At 40.3% G+C, this 20,259-nt stretch overlaps 1 protein-coding gene across 6 annotated transcripts; it reads right to left on the bottom strand.

The window, feature by feature from the left end:
* Window positions 1-380: 380 nt before the first annotated feature.
* TXNL1 (thioredoxin like 1) lies at window positions 381-20,258 on the bottom strand. 6 transcript variants are annotated; one of them, XR_008574769.1, is made up of 10 exons: window positions 19,988-20,258; window positions 17,666-17,762; window positions 16,403-16,576; window positions 12,721-12,843; window positions 12,276-12,345; window positions 11,480-11,652; window positions 8,673-8,777; window positions 4,338-4,912; window positions 3,826-3,866; window positions 381-2,089 (listed from the first exon to the last, which is right to left on the bottom strand). XR_008574769.1 is itself a non-coding variant. In XM_054811003.1 (9 exons), the coding sequence occupies exons 1-9, from the start codon at window positions 20,083-20,085 to the stop codon at window positions 2,086-2,088; spliced, it is 885 nt and encodes a 294-aa protein (XP_054666978.1). In that variant the 5' UTR covers window positions 20,086-20,258; the 3' UTR covers window positions 381-2,085. The 6 variants fall into 6 exon arrangements, 5 of the variants coding, with proteins under 5 accessions (XP_054666978.1, XP_054666979.1, XP_054666977.1 ...); XM_054811003.1 differs by lacking the exon at window positions 4,338-4,912; XM_054811002.1 differs by lacking the exons at window positions 381-2,089; window positions 4,338-4,912 and adding an exon at window positions 2,107-2,541.
* Window position 20,259: the final 1 nt, after the last annotated feature.

The following is a 20,259-nucleotide window of genomic DNA, read 5'->3' as shown; positions in this document are numbered from 1 at the left end:
TATCCCAAACAAGCGTCAGCCACAGAATATATAAAAGGTAACTGGACAGAGCACGGAGCGGATTTAACCTAACGACAGCGTAGCCTGGACGAGCAAACCACTTCACATACCACAGCCTCTGCCTTAGCTGAGTGCAGGCAGCATCCTGGTTCCCCTCCGGGGATCCGTTACCGGACGGATCAACTTCTCCCTGCGACTTGTAACACAAATCCCAGGGCAAGCAGCCGCACGGCAAGCACTCATCCCACGGGAGCCACCCGGCCGCCACGCAAGGGTAACGCCACTTACACGACAGTATTGCATCCTAACTCCGGGTTTGTGATGTTTAGGTCCTCACGCATCATTCTACCCCAGTTTCCATTAAGCGAAACATGCAACAGTTACCTCTAGACGTTTATTTAGATCTATGTACATAGCATCATTACGGAAGGTATGCATCATGCAACCAAGGAAATCACAGAAGAGTCTCATAAACAATAGAAATCTGCCCAAACTTTTACAAAGATGAGAATCACTAGGTTATCAAATCTCTCAGGTATAAATATTATGAGGTAAGCAATACTTAAGATGAGGCACTTAAAACGATAACCAAAAGGTAATTAGTGTACAAAATTATAAACAGGAACAGTTATTCATATTGCCCTCAGTTATATTTAAAACCGATTTATATTCTATATACAGTGTTACGTGCCTTACAGCCCCGGGGAAGCAAACAGGAGCATGGAAGGAACCGAGTCACCAGTGCATGCCCTCAGCTCCAGTACACGTAGGCAAGTATCCTGGTGGGGGCAGTGGTACAGTAAAAACAAAAAAACAAAAACAAAAAACAGCCAAAAAAACCCCACCAAACACCCACAAAGTGCCTTTTTCTAGACAATCTCCAGCTTTCTGTTTGGAGGAAATATCTGTGCTAAGGGAAAGTTAACTTGGTATTCGCCACAGATCTGCCAAGCCAGAAGAGTACCAACCCTACCGCGTTCAAGGAAGGAATGCCAATTAGGACAGGATTTAAGCCTTAGTGGGATTTATGGTAATTAGAAATGTAACAAATTTAACTTTACAAAGAAATTAATTATGCCAATTAAAATACTTAGCAAGTTTTACTGGGAATTCATACAGTATTATACGTATATGGTACTGATCAACGCCCCATTTATTAAAATTACTTAGGGCATACTTCCAAGAAAATTTACCAAAAGTAGTATAGGAATTCCAATTAAGATATAAAATTAGTATTTGCAATAAACATTTCCTTATCAAGATCCAGAAAGAGGAAAAACCACCCAATAAAAGAAATAAGTGATTTACGTTCAGGTGGGGTGCACAGACATCTGAACCCCCATACCTGCACAGTTTGCTCGAGGCTGCCTGGGGAACCAGGTCAATATTTTCTAATATTAAAAAAAAAAACCCCCACACACTTTTAAAAGACTCAAGAATTACCAGTGCCAAAGAGCTGGCATCAGCATGCCATTTGTGACAAATCTGCAAGTTAATGGAATGGTAACTTAAAATATGCTGCTTCCTCCTCCTCAGCTTCTCAAGGGGCAGAAGGGAAATCTCCAAGACAGGTGAAGTTACTCCTATCTGAGAGGTATCTCCGATTTCACAGGAACAATGATCCTAAGTGCACTCTGTCTCCTAACAAAGTAGCTCGGAATTTATTTTTAGATGGCCCCTGAAGGCCGTCTTATGTTTTACTTACGTGTGACATTTTAAACTCTCCGAACAAATGCAAGCTACGTTATGTCTTCTGTTTCTAAAGATAAGCCAGGCGAGTTTTGAAGTTTAAACACAACAAAGGAAGAGCCACAGTTAGTAGAATAACAAAATTAAACTTGGCAAAAGTAATGAATTTTATTTACAAATACATGTACGAGGATTACAACAGAAACACACTAAGGAAACTCCATCTCAACAAAAGCAATGATTTATTGGTAATGGCATTAAATGAAACAGATTGACAGTCTCTGGTTATGGTCAAGCAATTATCCAGGAGTTGTAGATAAAAGTGAAGATCTCTTTGATTGCGATAAGGCCTTCCAGTGTCTTTTGCGTCCTAGTGGCTCTCTCCTTTTTTGCCAACTACCTGATAAGAGAAAAAAAACCACAGAAATAATGTTTAACCAAAAAAGTCCTGCCAAGTATTTTTGAAAGTCAGTCTCAAAATAAACAAGTGCAACTGACTTTTCAACTAAGTTAATGCATTTACGCATCATGCATTATTGTAGCACTTGCAGAAGCTGTGAGTCCCTCTAAAAGTTGAGGGGGGACATAAGGCACACAAGAAACCTTATCTTTAGTACTTTTACGGACAGCAAAGGATCAGTCTCATTTTGAGAAGAGTTAGAAGACTGCAACACAGCAGACCACACTTAAAAATATCCGCGTTATATTCCAAGCATTCAACCTTAATACACTATATAAAATATTATAGTGGGAAGAGAACCACTGGGCACCCAAATACAAGTCTGTTCATCTCCCTTGGCATCCTCGCCGTGTACCTCACGGAGAACGTTTACCTCATAATGCAGATCAAACCTATAAAGAAATCCGGAAGTCACCTGATTTTCAGTTATTCCTTGTCAAAACATTATTCCTTACCAAGTCTCCTTCCAATCTCCAATTCTGCAAATTCCACCTGCAATCAGTCAGCTTAGCGCTTCCCTTTTCTGAAAAGATCACCACTGCCACCAGACTCTGGTGAGTCGATTTGCCAGCCAACAGCAAGCGCGACTCCAGCACTCTCTATACTGCGCTGCGGGTTTAAAGTTAGCGGAGTTCACAGAAGGGTGTCCAGTCCCTTTAGGATAACTGAACACAAAATCCTGAGAGCAGAAAACGATGCTGTTTCAGTCACTTTTCTGAAAAGATTCAGACATAGTTCTAGTGTTCTTGCAGACCCTTGAGAAAATATCCATTTATAAGCCAAACTGAAATAAAAAGAAAAGAAGTCTTAAAGTTTAAGACTTCAAACTGCAGGAGGGACCTTGGGCATGGCACCAATGTTCAGTTCATTTCCATTAAGGAGAGAGCAGCACTTCTGGCTCTGACAAGGTGTTGTCAGAATTCACGTGAACAGAGTTGAAGATTACGCTAATGGAGCACAAGATTTCCCATGACTGCTCATAACAACGCTGAAAATGAAGGAGTAAAACCTTCCTTGTATTCTAACCAATCACCTCCTATAGCAAATGTGTTAAGTATTAATAACCTCTGCAGTTAAGTGACAATATACCACACAAGATTCATACACTCAATAATGAAATGTAGAACTAGGGGGAAAAACAAACCAAAACCCAGCCTCTGCCCAAGTCTCGTGGACACACTGGGAACATTCTTCTGGATCTTTTTTCATTTCTGGTCCAACTTCAAGAGGGAGAATTTTTCACTCTACAGCTGCTTTTGGTCAGCTGAGTTATCACAGTCACAAAGTAATTGAGATCTACTGATGAAAAGTACTTTTAAAAACCGTTTTCACCTCCAAGGAACCCTTGACCAGGAGCATTTACCAAGCTGTAAATTCAACCTAATGCTTAAGGTCAGGAAAATCCACTCTGACAACATGAGGAAAGAAGGAAAAAAAAAAAATCAGGAGCCCAAATCACTTGCATTAAGATCCAATTAATCAAGTTAAAAAAAAGAATATAGTTAAACTTGTCAAGAAGCAGGATTTATTCTTTGTGTGTTTCCAAAGCACCACACTGTGTTCACGCACAGATAAAGCGAAACAAAAACGGAAGAAAAAAAAAGAAAAACCACAATTAAAAGATTAAAGATTAGATGTTAGCAAGTGTGGAACACCAATTAAAAATATTGCTATACCAGTCTGAGGTAGACAATGACAACTCGCCCATGTGTATTATCTGTGAAAAATCAATCACACCGATATGGATATTTTGTCATTGCAGGTCAAAGAATCCCATTTTCTGACCACCCCACTCCACCTTCCCAAAAGCAAATAGGCTATTTAAACCAAAACAACTGTCATTGTTCTTTTCTCAGAATAGATCCATTTCCTTCCTTTTACAGAAACAACTGCCATCTAGTGCATCCTAAGGTAGTGGTTATAGCCTGTAACTCCCAGACAAGAGGATGGGTTTGGAGCAGGCTTTTCTGCAATCCTTTGGCTTTTCCCCAGGCATCAGTCCAGAGCCTGACAGCAACAAAACCACAGCCAAGTATGGTTCATTACCAAGATTAGAACTGGAAACACTTTATAGCAGAACCTTCTGGAGCAGAGTTGGTTTTGTTTGTTCGAAATATAAGAGGTCAAGTAAGTAAAATTAGTTAGATGCTGTTGGAGGACCCTGATCAGGCCACGTATGTACACTCACCAACTCCTCACTGCGTCTTCCCCGAGCAGGTGCTCAGCGCCACAAGAGGGACAACACAGAGTAGTACTTTGCAGCCATTCTGGCTTGCCTACTGCTTACTGAATGACAAAGGGCACTAAGCTCCGCTAAGGTTAAAAAAAGTCAGGTCTTGGTAGAGCTTTTCACAAGCTGCATCTCAAATAGCTTTACAAAATTCAATACAGGCTGGAAACTGAGTTACAGAAAATAATTTGTAAAAGTACTGCGTGGTATGCCTTTAAAATGTCAAATTCAAGACAACAGCGGGACAGAAATTTGGCAAGACTGAAAGGTAAAGAGAAGTTTTTAAGGTAAGATTTGGAGTGGGGAGTGGAGGGGAAAGATGAGTTGATGAGTCAGAGGGTAGAGAAGACTGTTCCTGATGGTAGAAGGTGCAGAGAAGGCAGCTCTTGCATCAGTGCCGAGACTGTGGAAAGGGTGAGAGATGCTAGATGAGCACAGGGAGCAAGGAAGGGAGCAGTGCAAGACCACTTCAATCTTATTATTATGTTTTAATTTCTTCTGCCTTTTTAGTTCTTTAGAAATGGGAGGTTAAGCTGAAAAACAAACAAACAAAATGTTACAAGAAAAAAAAAAGCAGCAGCACATAGTGCAAATAAGCAGTTCTGAGTAGAAAGCAAGCCTTCACTCAAGGGGCAACAAAAAAATCCCACAACCTGTCGATACTCATCTACGCCCCAACCTCAAAATGGAGCAGCAGTATGTTTTATTCATTCAAACCAGAACTATATTGGACATCAACAGTTGCATGCTCTTCTAAAAAACAAAAGCATGTTTACAAGTTTGCCACAAGATTCACCAGAAGGTAACAAATACTAAGCTATCAATTGATGGTGAAAAACCCCCAGAACTTGCACCTTTATTCTACACTTTTAGCTGCCTGCCCAACAAAGTAGCCCAACTAAGAAATGCCTGTGCTTTGGAAGCAAATCTCAAATACAGTCTACATGATCAGTTATACCTTAAGTCAGACCTCATGTGGCCAAGAAACATTTCTGTCCCCCTTTTCTGTCACTCCAAAGACTTCCCTCCTCCACAGAGGATAAAAATCAGGTTGTGCAAGGAGCAGGATACACCCAATGTATTAAAACAAGTTTGAAAGCAGCTTTTATAACTTTATTCACTCAATCCAGCAATACTAACTACATGCAACAAAATGAAGTAATTTTTTTTACAGCAAAACCAGTCAATCAATGGAACAACCTCTGCAGGGAGGTGGTGGAGTTTCCATTGCTGGAGGTTTTCACGATGAGATGGGACAGGGCACTAGATTGTCTCATTTTGGCTCCCTTTCCCAAGAAAGGTCGGACCAGGTGATCTTTTGAGGTCCCTGCCAACCTGGGCTGTTCTGTGATTCTATGTATGTCCAAACTAACTTGAGGCCAAAATCACCCATGAAGGACTGACTTAGCTACACCTGCTTAGTACTGCCATTATTTTTCAGAGTAGATGAATTTTAGCTTTGTATTTGATAGTATAATTAATAGAAACAACACCTCATTTATACTAAACACAGGTTCAAGAAGAGGTGATTCTTCTCACAGTCCTGTTGGTGTTAACAGAGCACTACACAAGCAAATAGGAGTTTCCCTTGCTTGTCTGAAGGACATGGGAGCTGTGGTTACGCACCTTAATAATCAACTGCTGAGCAGGAAGCTGCTGTAAGTAAGTATGCGTTCAGATCCCACCCCAACTGGGAAGCAAAATACATTAGCCTGAGCCTTGGCAGAAGTCATTCAGACCAATCTTCTTGTTTTTGTTTTTTTTTTTTTTTTTTTTTCTTTCTTTGAAACTGAACATACTGAGCAGCAATGTGATCAATCATAAAAACATGACTGGAATCACATTCATGTCCACTTCTTAATTCAAGCCCTTCAAATAAGGTATTTATCAGATTCTTACAAACACTTCTCAAAAACTCAGGGGAAAAAAGTATTCCCCCCTCTTGTTAATCATATTGTAATACTATTTCTATCATAATTAGAAGAGAAATATGAACAGTAGAGAGACAGATGAGGGAGTGAGACAGATGAAAGCACTGAGTAGTGTGGGTAACTACTCAAGAAGATGAAAAGAAAAATAAGGTTTCCCAGTTAACCTACAAGCCTAAATATAATTAATGCCCAACACTATATTAAGGTTTCATAGCTGACAGGATCACTGAAGAGGGGAAACAAAAGTTAAAATTCCTAAGAGCACTGCGGCTCTGCCAGACTACACATCCCATTTGTTATGATGAAATATTTTAACAGCCTAGTATTAAAACTACATGTTCAGGAAACAAAATAGGAATATTACATATAGTGTCAATAAGTATCTGAACTGAGACAGGATTAGCCCAGTAACGCCTGCTCCTCTATTTAAGGTCGTTGTGACCAGTTCCTTAACCTCCTGACGTTAGCAGTACAATGCCAACACCAGGGGCCCGTCTGGCGCCTACAGAGTCTTGTCGGGTTGTGCCCTCTCCCCTTCCATTTCAGTGCATGGCACAAGGCACACTCCTTGACGCTGCCAAGACATTCACCCGCAAACTTTAAGGAAACCAAATTTCTTAACTGGCATAGTATTTGCCAGGCCATACAGCAGCTTCCAAGCACCCACACTGCATCTAGAACAGAGAGATCTGTAAATTCTGCGGGAGAGGGCCAAGACGCCTGGAGACCCATGCTATTTTTAATCCCTTTACAGGGCTGTGTGAGGGCACGTGGGAATTAAAAAACCCACTCCCCACACAAACACTGACTACAGCTCAGGTTGTTACAGCAGCCAGTTTCAGGCTAAGGCAGTACTTCAGTACCGCATCCACCAAACTAACATTTTGTCCATGCAACATAAAATACTGTACGAAAAACACATCGTGCAGGCTCACCACTAGTCTCAAACCCACGGAACATTCCACCAAAAAAACCAAAACTGAATTGCTTTACCAAGTGCACCCCAATCAGGATTCTCAATTAAAAAAATAAATCACTACTTTAACAAATGAGAGGGTCAGGTTTAGATAGTGTGCTTGTTGAAAGTAAATTTTCAGTACTTTTGAAAGCAAAACTAATTTACAGAGTTTAGGGAACTGAAAGTGAGACAGAGATCAAATACTGAGTCAGAGTCCGACCCCCTCACAGCAATACCAAGAAATACCGCAGACTAACAATGTTAAAGTAGTAACTGCACAAGTCATTGCAGGGATTGCCCTAATACCGTAAGTACAGCCAAAAAAGCTGGATAAAACAAAAAATGTAAACAGACTGTAAATCAATTAACATATTTCTAGTTTTGGGAGAATTGGAAATGCTATGTCAGGAAGGTCTAACGTTGATATCCAGTTAATTTTAGTACATTAGCACAACTTTTTCAATTACTTCAAGTTTCATTGAAGGGCAGCAAAACCTGTTAAACTTCTATTTATTAACTTATTACCTGCAAAGATACTAAGTTTTGCACGTAGAAGTTAAGATCAAGTTGTGATGTTAAAAATTCCAATACATGACATGTTTGTGAGCGTTAGTGTTTTTAACCTTCTGAAGTTATAGGTTACTCGTATAATAAATGGTGCCTTCAATGTTATCGGTCACCTACACAGCAGTTTGCAGACAGGCGTTACAGCAGTATTTGCCCTTTTACAAAGGCTACTGAGTTTGAAAGCAGTTTAGTTTGAAAAGATTTACTACATTTTGAAAAAGTTGCAAGTAGCTTTAAAGTTTCAATCCTTTCAAACCCGTTTCACATTCTCAAAAAATAATAATCAAGAATTGAGAGTGCCTTATTGTTCAGCACTAGTGTGTCTAAGGTCATACTGTAACAAGTTCTTTGCTTCTTCACTTCTGCTTTAAAAAAATGATATGTTTAATGGAACAGACACCTTGTGACCAAATACTTTTCAGATCTCAAGCTTAATGTTGCCCAGTGAATAAAATCCTTCAAAGCAGAAGTCAAGTCAATCACAAGGAGTCTAATTTGTACGTGCAATTGCTTCTCTACTTCCTGAACACCATCAGAAAGCAATTTTCAAAATCAAGACATAGATTTTACAGCTGTTAAAAAAATGTTGTCTATAGAATATATAACTTGACAGCCCCTCAAGTTTTCATATATACATTCTTATCAATTAAGAAGTTGATGAATAAAAACTTGTAAGCAAGACCAAAGATTTGTAAGATAAAGCTACACATTTTCTTGCGGATGCCAAAACTACCTGAAGTTGTGGAATCGTAGCAGCAACCAAGTGTATTTGTTCCATCAACCCATTTTTGAGTAGGTTTAAAACATTCAAAAGTGCTTTTAAGAAAGAGGACTCACTCGCTTGAAGTCATTCATATTTGTCGCTTGGACTGGAGTTCCAATAAACGTGAAGTATGTAATTCTTGTTGTCTCTTCATCACCATGATTGGATTGGACAAACAACTAAATAAAAAAACCACAAGGAGTTAAGGTAAATTGTCCATCCCTGAATTAATATATAAAACATTAAATGCTCAAGATTTTTGAACGCACCAAATTAACGCTTTTTCCAATTATAAAGGCCTCTAACTTTTAGAGAAGCTACCGTCCTCTTGTTTTAAATAACGATTATATAGAATGCTATTATTTTCCTGGTGGTTTGTTAAAAAACCCCACAGAGCTTGGATTTTCCCAGCTTCCACTTTCAACGTAAGACCACATTCAGCAAGCAAAAACAGGATCTAAGAAGTCACAATTCACTAGAATCTACTTAAAATGAAGTTAAATATCAATTTAACTGATTGCTGAAACCCCTAAGACTATCCATGTGTAGTTTACTACTACAGCTTACATAATTATGTGTTTTATAGCATGAACACTAGATTTATATAGCTATTTTAGGGTTTCAAACAAACATCAAGCTTCTTTTGCAATGTGAGCTAAGGAATTATTGCTGGAACCACTACACTTTAAAAAGTGGGCAAATGAAAGAACAAGTTTTGCATGAAGTAGTATTAGTAAGGAACTTTGAATTGGAAGAGCAATGAGGTGTTTGTGGATCTTTCCACACTTTATTGTGAGCACGGAGAAAGGAGGAATGAGAAAGAAAGCGAGTAGTGGCATCAGAAGCAGAGGAAAGAAAGGAGAGGGAGGACAACAGCTAGGCAAGGGACAGCGTGCATCATGCCCTCCCCACTAGTCACAGCCAGCATTGTGAAGATGCCCTTCCGCCTCAGAAACTGCCTGTGCCACAGACCACCGAATGCTGGGGGGTACGCATCACTGCATGCTTGCCCCTCCAAGCAGCTTCCAGCAGTAGTTGGAAGCCCACGTATTTTCCTATACAAACAAGATGTATGGAAGGCGAGGGTTGAAATGCTGAAGAAAGTACTCTTCAGACAGGAAGAAGCAGAAGAGCACGTCAAGGACCGACTTTTGTCAAACAGAGCTGAACTGCAATATGTTCAGAGTCTGTCTCAGTAACGATATGAAGAGTTCAACAAGTAGAGAAACCAAATGCCACTGAAGCAGCAGTAATGAAAAGAAGCACACAACAAATGGGGAAAACAGCATTGGATATGATGAGTTATATGGATTAGAAAGCCAGAAAAAGTTAACAAACCTAGCAGCGATACATATAAATGAAGTACAAACTTTCTCATACCAACATGGAAGTGTTCAATAAGCATTTCTGATTATACATGGCAGAAAAGCAGGACGATTTTTGTAGATGACAACCATGCCTCCTCCAATTCATCAGGATCTAAATGGCAGATTTTTATCCACAGGACTATGTAAGTGAGCAGAACTTCATCACTCACACTGAAAAGCCAGGTGGTGGACAAGATGACTGGCCATCTCATCCTTAGGTGGTCTTAAATACAGAACCCAGGTTTAGCTACAAAACTAGGGGACTGCTACTGCAGTGCCCACATGCAAAGAGTGCAAACAAGCAGAACATCTGTTTAATCACCTTATCACTTGTCTGATGTTTGCACATCATCCTGTCTAAAGCTGACCCAGGATTTTATTAAAGAACAAATACATAACTTGTACTTGTCAGCACAGCTTTGCAGAACATAAGCCTACGTGACCAATCCCCATTTCATTTGGGGGACGATAAAGTTGGTTGCAAAAGTAACTCTGAAAAGGAGTTAGTTAGGTTCACCTCCCATTACATTTAAAATAACTGCTAGTAAAACACTGCTAAACATGAAAGTAGCCAACTGATCTAAAATGCAGCCCAACAGTAGTAAATTAGAAGCTTACCAGAAACCTTTTTACAGAAGAAAAGTGCGATGAAAAGATTGAGGGTTGATCAGTGTTTTGGAGTTACCCATAACTCATAAGCTGGTGATTTCTGTGGCCAGCCTACTAAAACATTGTTTAATTCCATCAACTATAAGCCCATACATTTGCAAATGCCTAATTCAGGCCATGAAACACATTTCCATAGAAAGAATTCAGGGGTCATACTGGAAAAACAGTTCAACGCAATACTGCAGCAAACAAGGCTAATGCAGTACCTGGCCGATGCAAAGCATAGAGCAATTCCAGCATCAATTTAGTCATCGCACGTATTGCACTAGAATCTGTATTTTTATAATGGAAGAGGAGAAACTGCACCTGCATGTAGGAGTCAAAAACTCTATGTGAAATCTGTGGAATTCTCCTACAGCAAGAGAATTAGAGGGCTCATTAAAAGACAAAGGTGCTTTGATTACAGCATTTAAGAACCCTCACAGAAAGCAGGTACCGAGCTTAAAGACATTGCAAGTACTGCACTTGATACTGAGAAAGATCTGTCATTTCTGCAATCAGATTACTGAGAAAGTGGATTCCTTGTCTCCTCAACTCTTCAAATGAAGACAAGATGCCTCTCAAGAAAGTATGTTGGTAAAAATGCAAGCTGTGTTAAACAGCACGCTAGCTCACGAAGAGGTGGAAGTGAACCTTATGTCTCATACAAGGTCAAAAGAGACATTGCATGCACGTGGCCCTGTCTCACCTTAAATTCCTGAACTGCTTTTAGCATAAGCACACAGTATGTGATTGGCAGAGAGAAATGAACAACAGTTGCAATGAAATCAAGAGACATGCACGGTGCTTTAAAAGCCTATGAAGTTTTCAGCCTGCACAGACTTCAGAGTAGAAACTTTACTTACAGTTACACTGTTAACATTCTGAAATTTTACATAGCGAAGCTGGATAATCCCGTCTTCTTTAATATCATCTGGTGTCAGCTCCAGGGCTTGAGTTGGTTCACTTCTTTCTGCTTCTTCAAAATCCATAGATCGAGGAAGGTTGATAAAGATTTTTATGTACTTTGGACCTTGCCCTGTGTTAAAATACAGAAGTGGTATTCCGTTGTTTAACTGTATTTCCAAAACGCTGCTTGAGAAGCCCTCACTTACCACAGTCTCTAGGTACTACTCAAGGAAAGCAGGAGCTTCAATAGCTCTAGTATCTTGTCTGACAGTCCTACATCACCACCCTGGATACTGAAGGACATCCAAGGCTGCACTACTCACCTATGTGTCAGAGAATTCCACAGGAAAAAATCCAAGAAAAAGTCTAAAAATAATAGGTTTGCTATGTCATAACACCTGAACACCTTATGTGATTTTATAATGGAAACTAAGTTACCATAAAAACTAAGCCGTGCCTTTCGGTAGCTCTCGCACTAGTTCTTGAATTAAATGTAAGTTTCCCTTTGCAGTGCATCAAACTATAGTAAATATTTATGTTTGTGTCATACCAAATAACCCTGCCCCAGGTCAGTGAAAAAATGAATGAGATTATTTGTTATGCAATTCATTTACAACAGGTTTACTGATGATACTGTGGGATTTTCAGGCAGGTAAAAGGTTCCAGGCAAACAGTGTCATTTTTAGAAAACTTCAGCTAAACATGGGCAAAGCTTTGGTTTCAAAGATATGATTAAACAGTCACTTCACTCACCATTATCTGGCCCCTGAAGTTTCATAGAATAAAGCTTGACAGGTTGACTAAAAGCTACAGTAATAAGCAGCTGTGGAGAAAAATATTGCCATTAAATACTGTTTTCTTCATTCTTAAAACCAAACATAGCACAAGAATTAACTAGAAAGAAGCCTGAGCTTTGACATAAGAGTACTTACCTGCACTGTATGCCACACACGCGCTAGTCTGTCACTTTAAAATATCAGCAAACACTACTCCGCTTGGAATTTTCCCTGCCTCCATAAGGGGATGTGAAACTGGAAATGCTACAACAACCTTTGTATACTAATTGTACTTACATCTTACTAACATCTCCCACTCTTTCTTACGCTACCATAACAATACAAAGCAGACAAGCTCTTAAAAAAAATGCTTGCAGACCAGACATAATTGAAAATATCTCACTTTAAAATATCTACTGTACCTGCTCATCACAGTCTGATTCCAAGTAGGTAGAGTCTTTACGTAAACAATTATCAAATCCGTGCTCATCACTCTCATTAAGACATTCACAGCCGGCTTTATTGATAAATGGCATTAAATCCATCTGAAAGTAAAAGCAAGAGCATTGCTGAGTGCATGATAAGTGCGCCATGAACTCATCTGGGATTAGTAAGCATTGGAATGAATTAAGTTCTTCATTCAACAGATTAAAATAACAAGACACACAGAAAACCTCAGGGGTTTATATCAAAAGACATTACAAACAAAACCTACTAATACTACAGTACTTGAATGTGTCCTGTTCAGAACCGAATGACATTTTCCCCCTCAAAATCCCACACCCTGGAACACATGCTTGCCTTTCTGAGAATAAGAAATTGGGCACAGGGAGAATTTTCAGATACACTTTTGATAAACGAGACTATAGCGTCGTAAATCACACCACAACATAGACAAACAGACATTAGTCTGGAGCTATGATCAACTTAATAGAAAATAAAACCCAACAAAACAGAAATGGGCCTCCCCAAAAATATATTATATATTGCAGAACAAATTAAAAGACCACCTCTATAGTTCTTACCAGGCTTTATATGCAAAGCTAGTCTTATTTTACATCTTTTCCAGCACTGTATACAAATTAACTTTATGAAACCTTTTCCTACTCCTTTCTCCATATGCTTTGGTAAAAACACAGAACAATAGAAAAAAGCAGCTACACAATTCACCATGAACCAGTCTGGTTCATTGCTCAGCTATTCTGTAAAGGGTCCAACTAAAACCGTTAATATATATGCACTCTTCAGATTAAAGCAGACCGCTATCCATGCTCCAAGCCTCAACCATTTAAAAGGTGGTATTGTTGCAGAGGCAGAATAATCTGTATCAATTTCCAGACAACCAGAATTTTTTGCCTGCAACTAAAGTAACCCAAGTCCAACTGAAGCACAATAAGCCAGGCTAAAAATCAAGTATTTCATATATTAAGGCCTGAAGACAGACCATCAACATCTCACACCACAACAGTAAAAATTCAAGATCAGCGTACAGTCATAGAACAGTCCAGGCATAAAAAGCTAAAGGAACTTTTAGGATGACAACCCCAAAAACCCTTCTTAAAGGCATATATTAGGTCCCAAAGAATAACATACCACCCTTGGAAAAAAGCACACACTAGCTTGAAAATTACTGCATATCACAACTCGGGCTGTAGCTCCACAGAACAAACAGAACTGGAAAACCAACTGCTGAGAGAACACAGCTCCTGCACCTTACTTCCCTTAGCTCTTGCAACTATGTTATTCCGAGCAAAAAATACTTTCCCCCTCCCAACACGCAACTGAAGGCTTAGCTTCCAACTCCCACCCTCAGTACATACAAGGTAAGAAAAGAGAAGGAACACACAGTTGCCCAAGAGGACAAGGATGCTTTCCTGGAGCCAAGGGCAGTCCAGTTTGGGTCAAGCACATCCCCAAGCTGCATTTCAGCCTACCGCTTACAGGTCAACGGAACTCCTGCTTGGGTCATACAGCCCTGAACATACGCAGGACTTGATTCGCAGGGGGAAGACGCCACCTCCTACAAGATTAACTTTTAACAGAAAGCGGTGCATCCATCACAAAACCAATCCAAGCAGACCTGAACTTGCTACTTGAGTGATTTTCAACGTGCTTTGGGCTCCAAAGCTAACAAGCTGAACCTTTGTCTTTTGACATTCCCATTGTTCCACAGAGGATTTCACAACAATTACAAATGCGAGCGTTCACATATCAAGTGAAGTGCAATGCACGCCATGGAACAGTTAGCAAGTAGCTGAACTGCTCGAAATTCAAGTGACCTGTGCCCTTGCAGCTTATTTAAATGAGAAACATTCAGCTGGATTTGCACCCCACTTACATTTGCCTGATAGGATATGGCCAGCTATGAATTTAAAATACATAACCTCCAAAAAACCTGCCTCTGCATTTAACAACATAATCTTGGGTTCTACAGATACTCATCACAGTTTAAGCTAAGTTTAACATACTAGATTCGCTAATGCAAAGTAAGGTGCACGCTACAGCAAATAGCTAAGCGCTGAACTGTGACATATGATTTAGGCGAAATGTAATACACCACATAGCTAACGGTGTTTATACTTTTGGTAGAACAATAGACAATCTCATTTCAGGAGTAATATTACACCAAGGATTGCTTGGTGAATACCACCGAAGACGGCAGCTCTAGGAAAGCGTTTTGTCACATTAGAGTTCTCATTTACATGTGTTTGTCAGTACAGCTGTCAGACAGGCTTATGATTTGCAACACACAATTGCCTTGAGGTAACAGGAAAACACGGTGAAAATAATTTCCTGAGAGCACCATTATTTCTAAGCGGATTGCTCCCTTACTGAAATTTTGGCCAAAGATTCAAGCATCCCTACAAAGTTTTGATTGACCTAGAAGACATGGGCAAATCATGCGACAATAAAAAAAATCTGTTCATGAATACCAATTTCTAAATTCTTTGGAAAAATGCTAAAATCAAGTTTTAGTTACAAGAGATTTGGATGCAAGATTTAAACACCATTCAATTTGAGAACATGTATTTAGAAACATTCACTCTTCTTTTTCACATATTACTAAAAAGTTACAAGTTCTTTACTTCATTTACATTATCTGTCAATGCCTGGGCAGCGGTTACCAGAGTGATAGGCAGTACCCCTACAGAAGCAAAATGACACACATTAAGCATTACATCGAAAGCAAATTCACAGTCAGCAAGAAGTCATTCTTGTATGCCGCTCAGACCAGGCACATAATCTTTCCCAAGTATTCCTGTGACTTTTTTTTATTACTTTTTATATTTTTATATTCTAGTCATTCTTTTACAGGCCAGAAGAAATCTAAAGAGAACACTTTGCAGTTCCATCCACTTTTGCAAATATTAGCAATTAGGCAAAAGAAAACGTATCATGAGATATTGTTTATCTAACAATACTCTCCCAAAGGCATCCTATTTTCAGCTTCATCTTCCTCTACAGCAGCTTGCCCTGAACTGTTATGAAGGTTAATTCCTTCAGCTACAGAATCTCTCCTTTTTTCTTTTTTTTAATATATAAAAGAGAGAGAAGAAATAAAGATGATTAAAGAAAGGGTAGGGAGCAAGACGAAAAAAAGGAAAAACCTAACTGAACCTACCACCACATAAATAATGAGAGGACTTCTTAAGCAACAGCCAGAGTAACTTTTCAATGGTTTTGACAGCCATGTCTAACAATGTCTTTTCCCACAGACATTTTTACACTTTAAAAAACGTTTTGGGAAGACAGATTGGAATGTCCGAGAAGAGGAAAGAAGCAGAATAAGCAGCTGCACCAAAGAGTTCATCATAAAACATGAGATCCATTATTTTAATAACCAAGGGCTATGCACGGAGATGTTTCTTAAAACATTTTACAATTCTCTAACCATACTTACTAAATAGGTACATGGCAATTTTTTAATTTTGTCTGAAAAAGGAAATCCGGACAAATGACCTCCTCAAAGCCATGGCAAACTTGCAGTTTTACCTAAAGTAGTATTATTTGACTTAGAGTATGTCTAGAAAGCAACAGTTTTTTATTGTTTTAAACACTCAAGTTACACAAACATTAAAGAAAGTTATCTTAAGAGATGCATACATATCCTTTCGGGATATCTGTATCTTCACTGTTTCCAGGATCATTCTCCAGGTGTTGTTTAATTTTTTCTTCTAAACCTACAGCATCTGCTCCTTGATATTGGTCGATTCGCACTTTGTTTCGGAAAAACAGAAATGTTGGTGTTGCTGATATATTATTGGTAGCAGCTGTTCCCTGGAATGCATAAATTAGTAACAAGTGTTACCTAACAGAGTATTACTAATATTAGAATATTAAGAATATTAACACCACACACACTAGATATTAATCAAGCTACATCGCCTCAAACATCACAAACAATATTTGGTATTTTATAAACAGCTCTAACTCAGAAAACAATTTTAAGTTAAATTCTTCAGATCCTCCTAATCCTTTCCACATCTGGGCATTCTTTGACTGGACTTCGCATTGGCAGTAGGTCTGCTGGTACACCATAAAAAAATCATATCACTCGTTTGCTCTCGGAAGTGGAGGACAGCTTAAACAAACACTTCTATTTTACAAGCTTTCTTTACACCTGCATTCCTTCCTCTCCCAAGCCACATTCGTGCACACCCAGGAACTGCAGCCTGCTGCTGCAGAAGGTGAATTCTGTTTGATTTCTACCTGTCTCCATACCTGTTATGCACTCACAGTAGTTTTCCCAAGACTTTCCATAATTTAGTGTCATTTGCAAACATTGTTACCACTTTGATGTTCATCTCTCTCCATTATAATTTGTAGTAATTCAAGACACTTCCTTTCAACATACCATTGTTAATTTTTGTTAATGACCCTTAAGTCAATCAATAGCTCACCTGCAACACTGCTGTCTGTTAAAAACAGTTGAGTAGTACTTGAGAGGAATCTAGTCACATTAATCACATCAGTTTATCACATTTTTCATTTTGCTCAATAATTACGCCAATATTTGTTTGGAAAGAGTTACTCTTTTTAATTCATACTGGTGCCATCTTCTACGTTTAATGGTATTATCTAAGCAGTACAAGCAGCAAGAACCGTTAAACTGCTTAAATGAAGGACATCCCAGTGGTAACTGCAAGAACACTTTTCTAAATGAAAGCTTTTTCTTTGTTCACATCTTTGTGCATCTCCTAATTTTGGAGGATTTCACGATACGGCTATCGGTGAATCACCAGATGTGTCAACAGGCACAGGATACTCCCCTTACTATACCGTCTGAACAGCTTTTCTTCAAGTTTCCCATTCACTACATTATCCGTGCTCTCTCTCACAACTGAAAACATGGGTTTGAATACCAACCTGGCATTGATGTACATCTACTTCCAAAAAAGTTGCCTGGGGATATTTGTTACTCAGAGCATTGAAAGCTGGAGCTATCCTTAAACAAGGGCCACATCTGTGAAAACAACATACAGTTTAACTTAATCTTTTTTTTTTTTTTTAAAAAAAATGCCTGCCCCAAATAGAATTAGCACATTCATGTTCTTACTGATATCCTTGGTACATGTAAAAATAACCTTCCTACCTGGCTGACAGATGGTGAGCAATCCTGGTGATACAATTAAGAATGACATTTAGAAACACATCATGAAGTGTTAATTCCCACTTCCTCAGACAGCTTCAATGTCACATGATTAGCCTCACCTATTAATTAATACTAACTTCATATTTTCCATCTAACAGGTTTAGCTCCAGCATCTTTTACCGCCAGCCAAAGTCCTGCTAACTGAAGTGACATAAGGGAAGGCAAGGAGTTGCCTGCTTTTCCTGAAACCTCAGAAAACACTCTTAACAGAAAGCTAGCACTAGCACTCCACGTTACCTCCTGAGAAAAAACAGTATATACAAGCAAATCTACATATGACTGGAAACATTTAACAGTAATAACATATCAAACCTTCAGGAGGAATCATAAAATTCCCACTAGAAGAAGCCTTGCTACAACTGTAACCAGTTACTACCATGCTTATCTGACCCTGGCAGACCAGACCTGACTTCTCTAACGTAACTGTGTCAGCTTGGCTGAAAATATGTATTTGTTCATTATTATACCTTTGCTGGTATATATGAAGCATACAGACACAACCATTCCTGCAAAGGAATATTCTCACAACTCAGCTTGCTGGGAAAGAAGCAATTAAAAAGCAAAAAACCCCAGCGGAAACTCCCTCCAACAGCTTATCAACATAGGCCGTATCTAAGAGCGCTCTGTCAATGGGACTCTGCCAACACGTATAGCTGCAAAACAGCACAGCCAAGATCTGCTTCACCTTCTTCTTCTCTCTCAACAGAGAGGGTACGGATCCACAGCAGCGCAGCAAGGCAAGCTCACAGATATCTTAACGACTTGATGTCCTAGCGTATATCTAACTGTCCTGGGTTGGCTGTAAGCAAAACGTTTTCCTGGGCACACATGTACACAGCACTACGGAGCTCACCAACACCTCTACAGTTATGGGTGGAGTCGACTTACCTGAAAAAATAAACCCAACCCTACAAGTAAGAAAGAACAATCTGACATCAGAGACGTGTATATCAATGCTTTTTTTTTTTTGGTACCCACTGGGATACACAGCCAGGGATTCTTGCAGCCTCTTCTACCCGAGCAGAACATCTTTCCTTTGCTCTTTCGCAGCATTACACCTGAATTCTTTTGAGCTCCAAACAGCCACTGGAAGGGGAATGGTTTGACCGTACACTTAAATAAGGGGTGGAAGGATGAAGAAAAAGAGTATGGGCACTAAAAGCTAGGGCTTCAACAGTACTGAGGTGCACTTTGAAGGCCAGCACCCCCAACACTGTTGCTCTTCTCCCTAATTCCACAGATTACTGCCAATAACTGAATTGCTGAGGTTTCCTTTGGCTGCCAATGGAGCCAGGTTACACCACACTCATATTTCAAAGCCCTGCTAAGAGTATAAAAAGCACATCTGCTTGGCCTGCGCAAAAAGAATGAGGGTCCAACTAAGTTTTACTAGGGCAGATGTTTTTAACAGAAACCAAGAACGATGCAGTTCTCTACCCTCGCTGAACAGCGGCTTCCTGACCTGCAAGCGGATTTTAAGCCAGCATAGTGCCCCATCTCCTCAGAGCACCTGAAGAACAACAGGTTCAGAGGGCAGGAGAAGCTAGCTCAGCTGCAAAAAGGTGAATTTAACACCAGAAATCAGAAATACCATTCTGATGCTCTGACTATATCCATATCCTATGGACAGGGAGTATAACTAATGCTAAAAAGCTAATTAACTCGCAGCCCTTACCCGCAGCGGCTGGCTAGCGACCAAAATGATACAGCATTTTGCCACTTAACCCCACTTCTCAAACTTAAAACCTTCCAAACTCCCCTCAAGGCCCCCATCGGTTCTCTCGCTCCCGGGGACCCTCCTCAGCCCCAGAACGGGGGTGGGAGCGACAAGGCCGGTTTAACGGGGCGGCGAGGAGACGCTTTCCGGTGAGTCAGGCCCAGCTTCCCTCAGCGGGAAGGAGGCCGCGGCGGGGGGACGGACGGCAGGGACGACGCGGGGAGAGACCCGGAGCGGCGTTCGCCGCTCCGGGTCTCTCCCCGCGTCGTCCCTGCCCACCGTGAGGGGAACCAGGAGCCCGCATCCCGCCCTTACTCACCCCCGCATGGTGAACTTCACCACAGCCAGTCGGGAACCGGCAGCGCTGAGTTCAGGCTGGAACTCGGTGTCGTTCGCTATCACCTTCACGCCCACCATCCTCTCGCCGGGAGCCGGCGGCTGAGGAACGGTAAACGACGACGGTACCGGCCTCGTTATCTGCAGCGTCACGGCGGGAAGGGGGAGCCCGGCATGCACCGCTCGGTTCAAGGCGCAGGCGCGCCCGCCACGCCGCTCCCACACCGGGCCCGCCGGGCGGACATCTTGAGGGCG

Source organism: Grus americana, chromosome Z (assembly GCF_028858705.1).
Source record: "Grus americana isolate bGruAme1 chromosome Z, bGruAme1.mat, whole genome shotgun sequence".
In the NCBI taxonomy this organism is placed as follows: Eukaryota; Metazoa; Chordata; class Aves; order Gruiformes; family Gruidae; genus Grus; species Grus americana.
The sequence above is the reverse complement of the archived record's forward strand: the minus strand, read 5'-3'. Positions and strand labels throughout refer to the sequence as shown.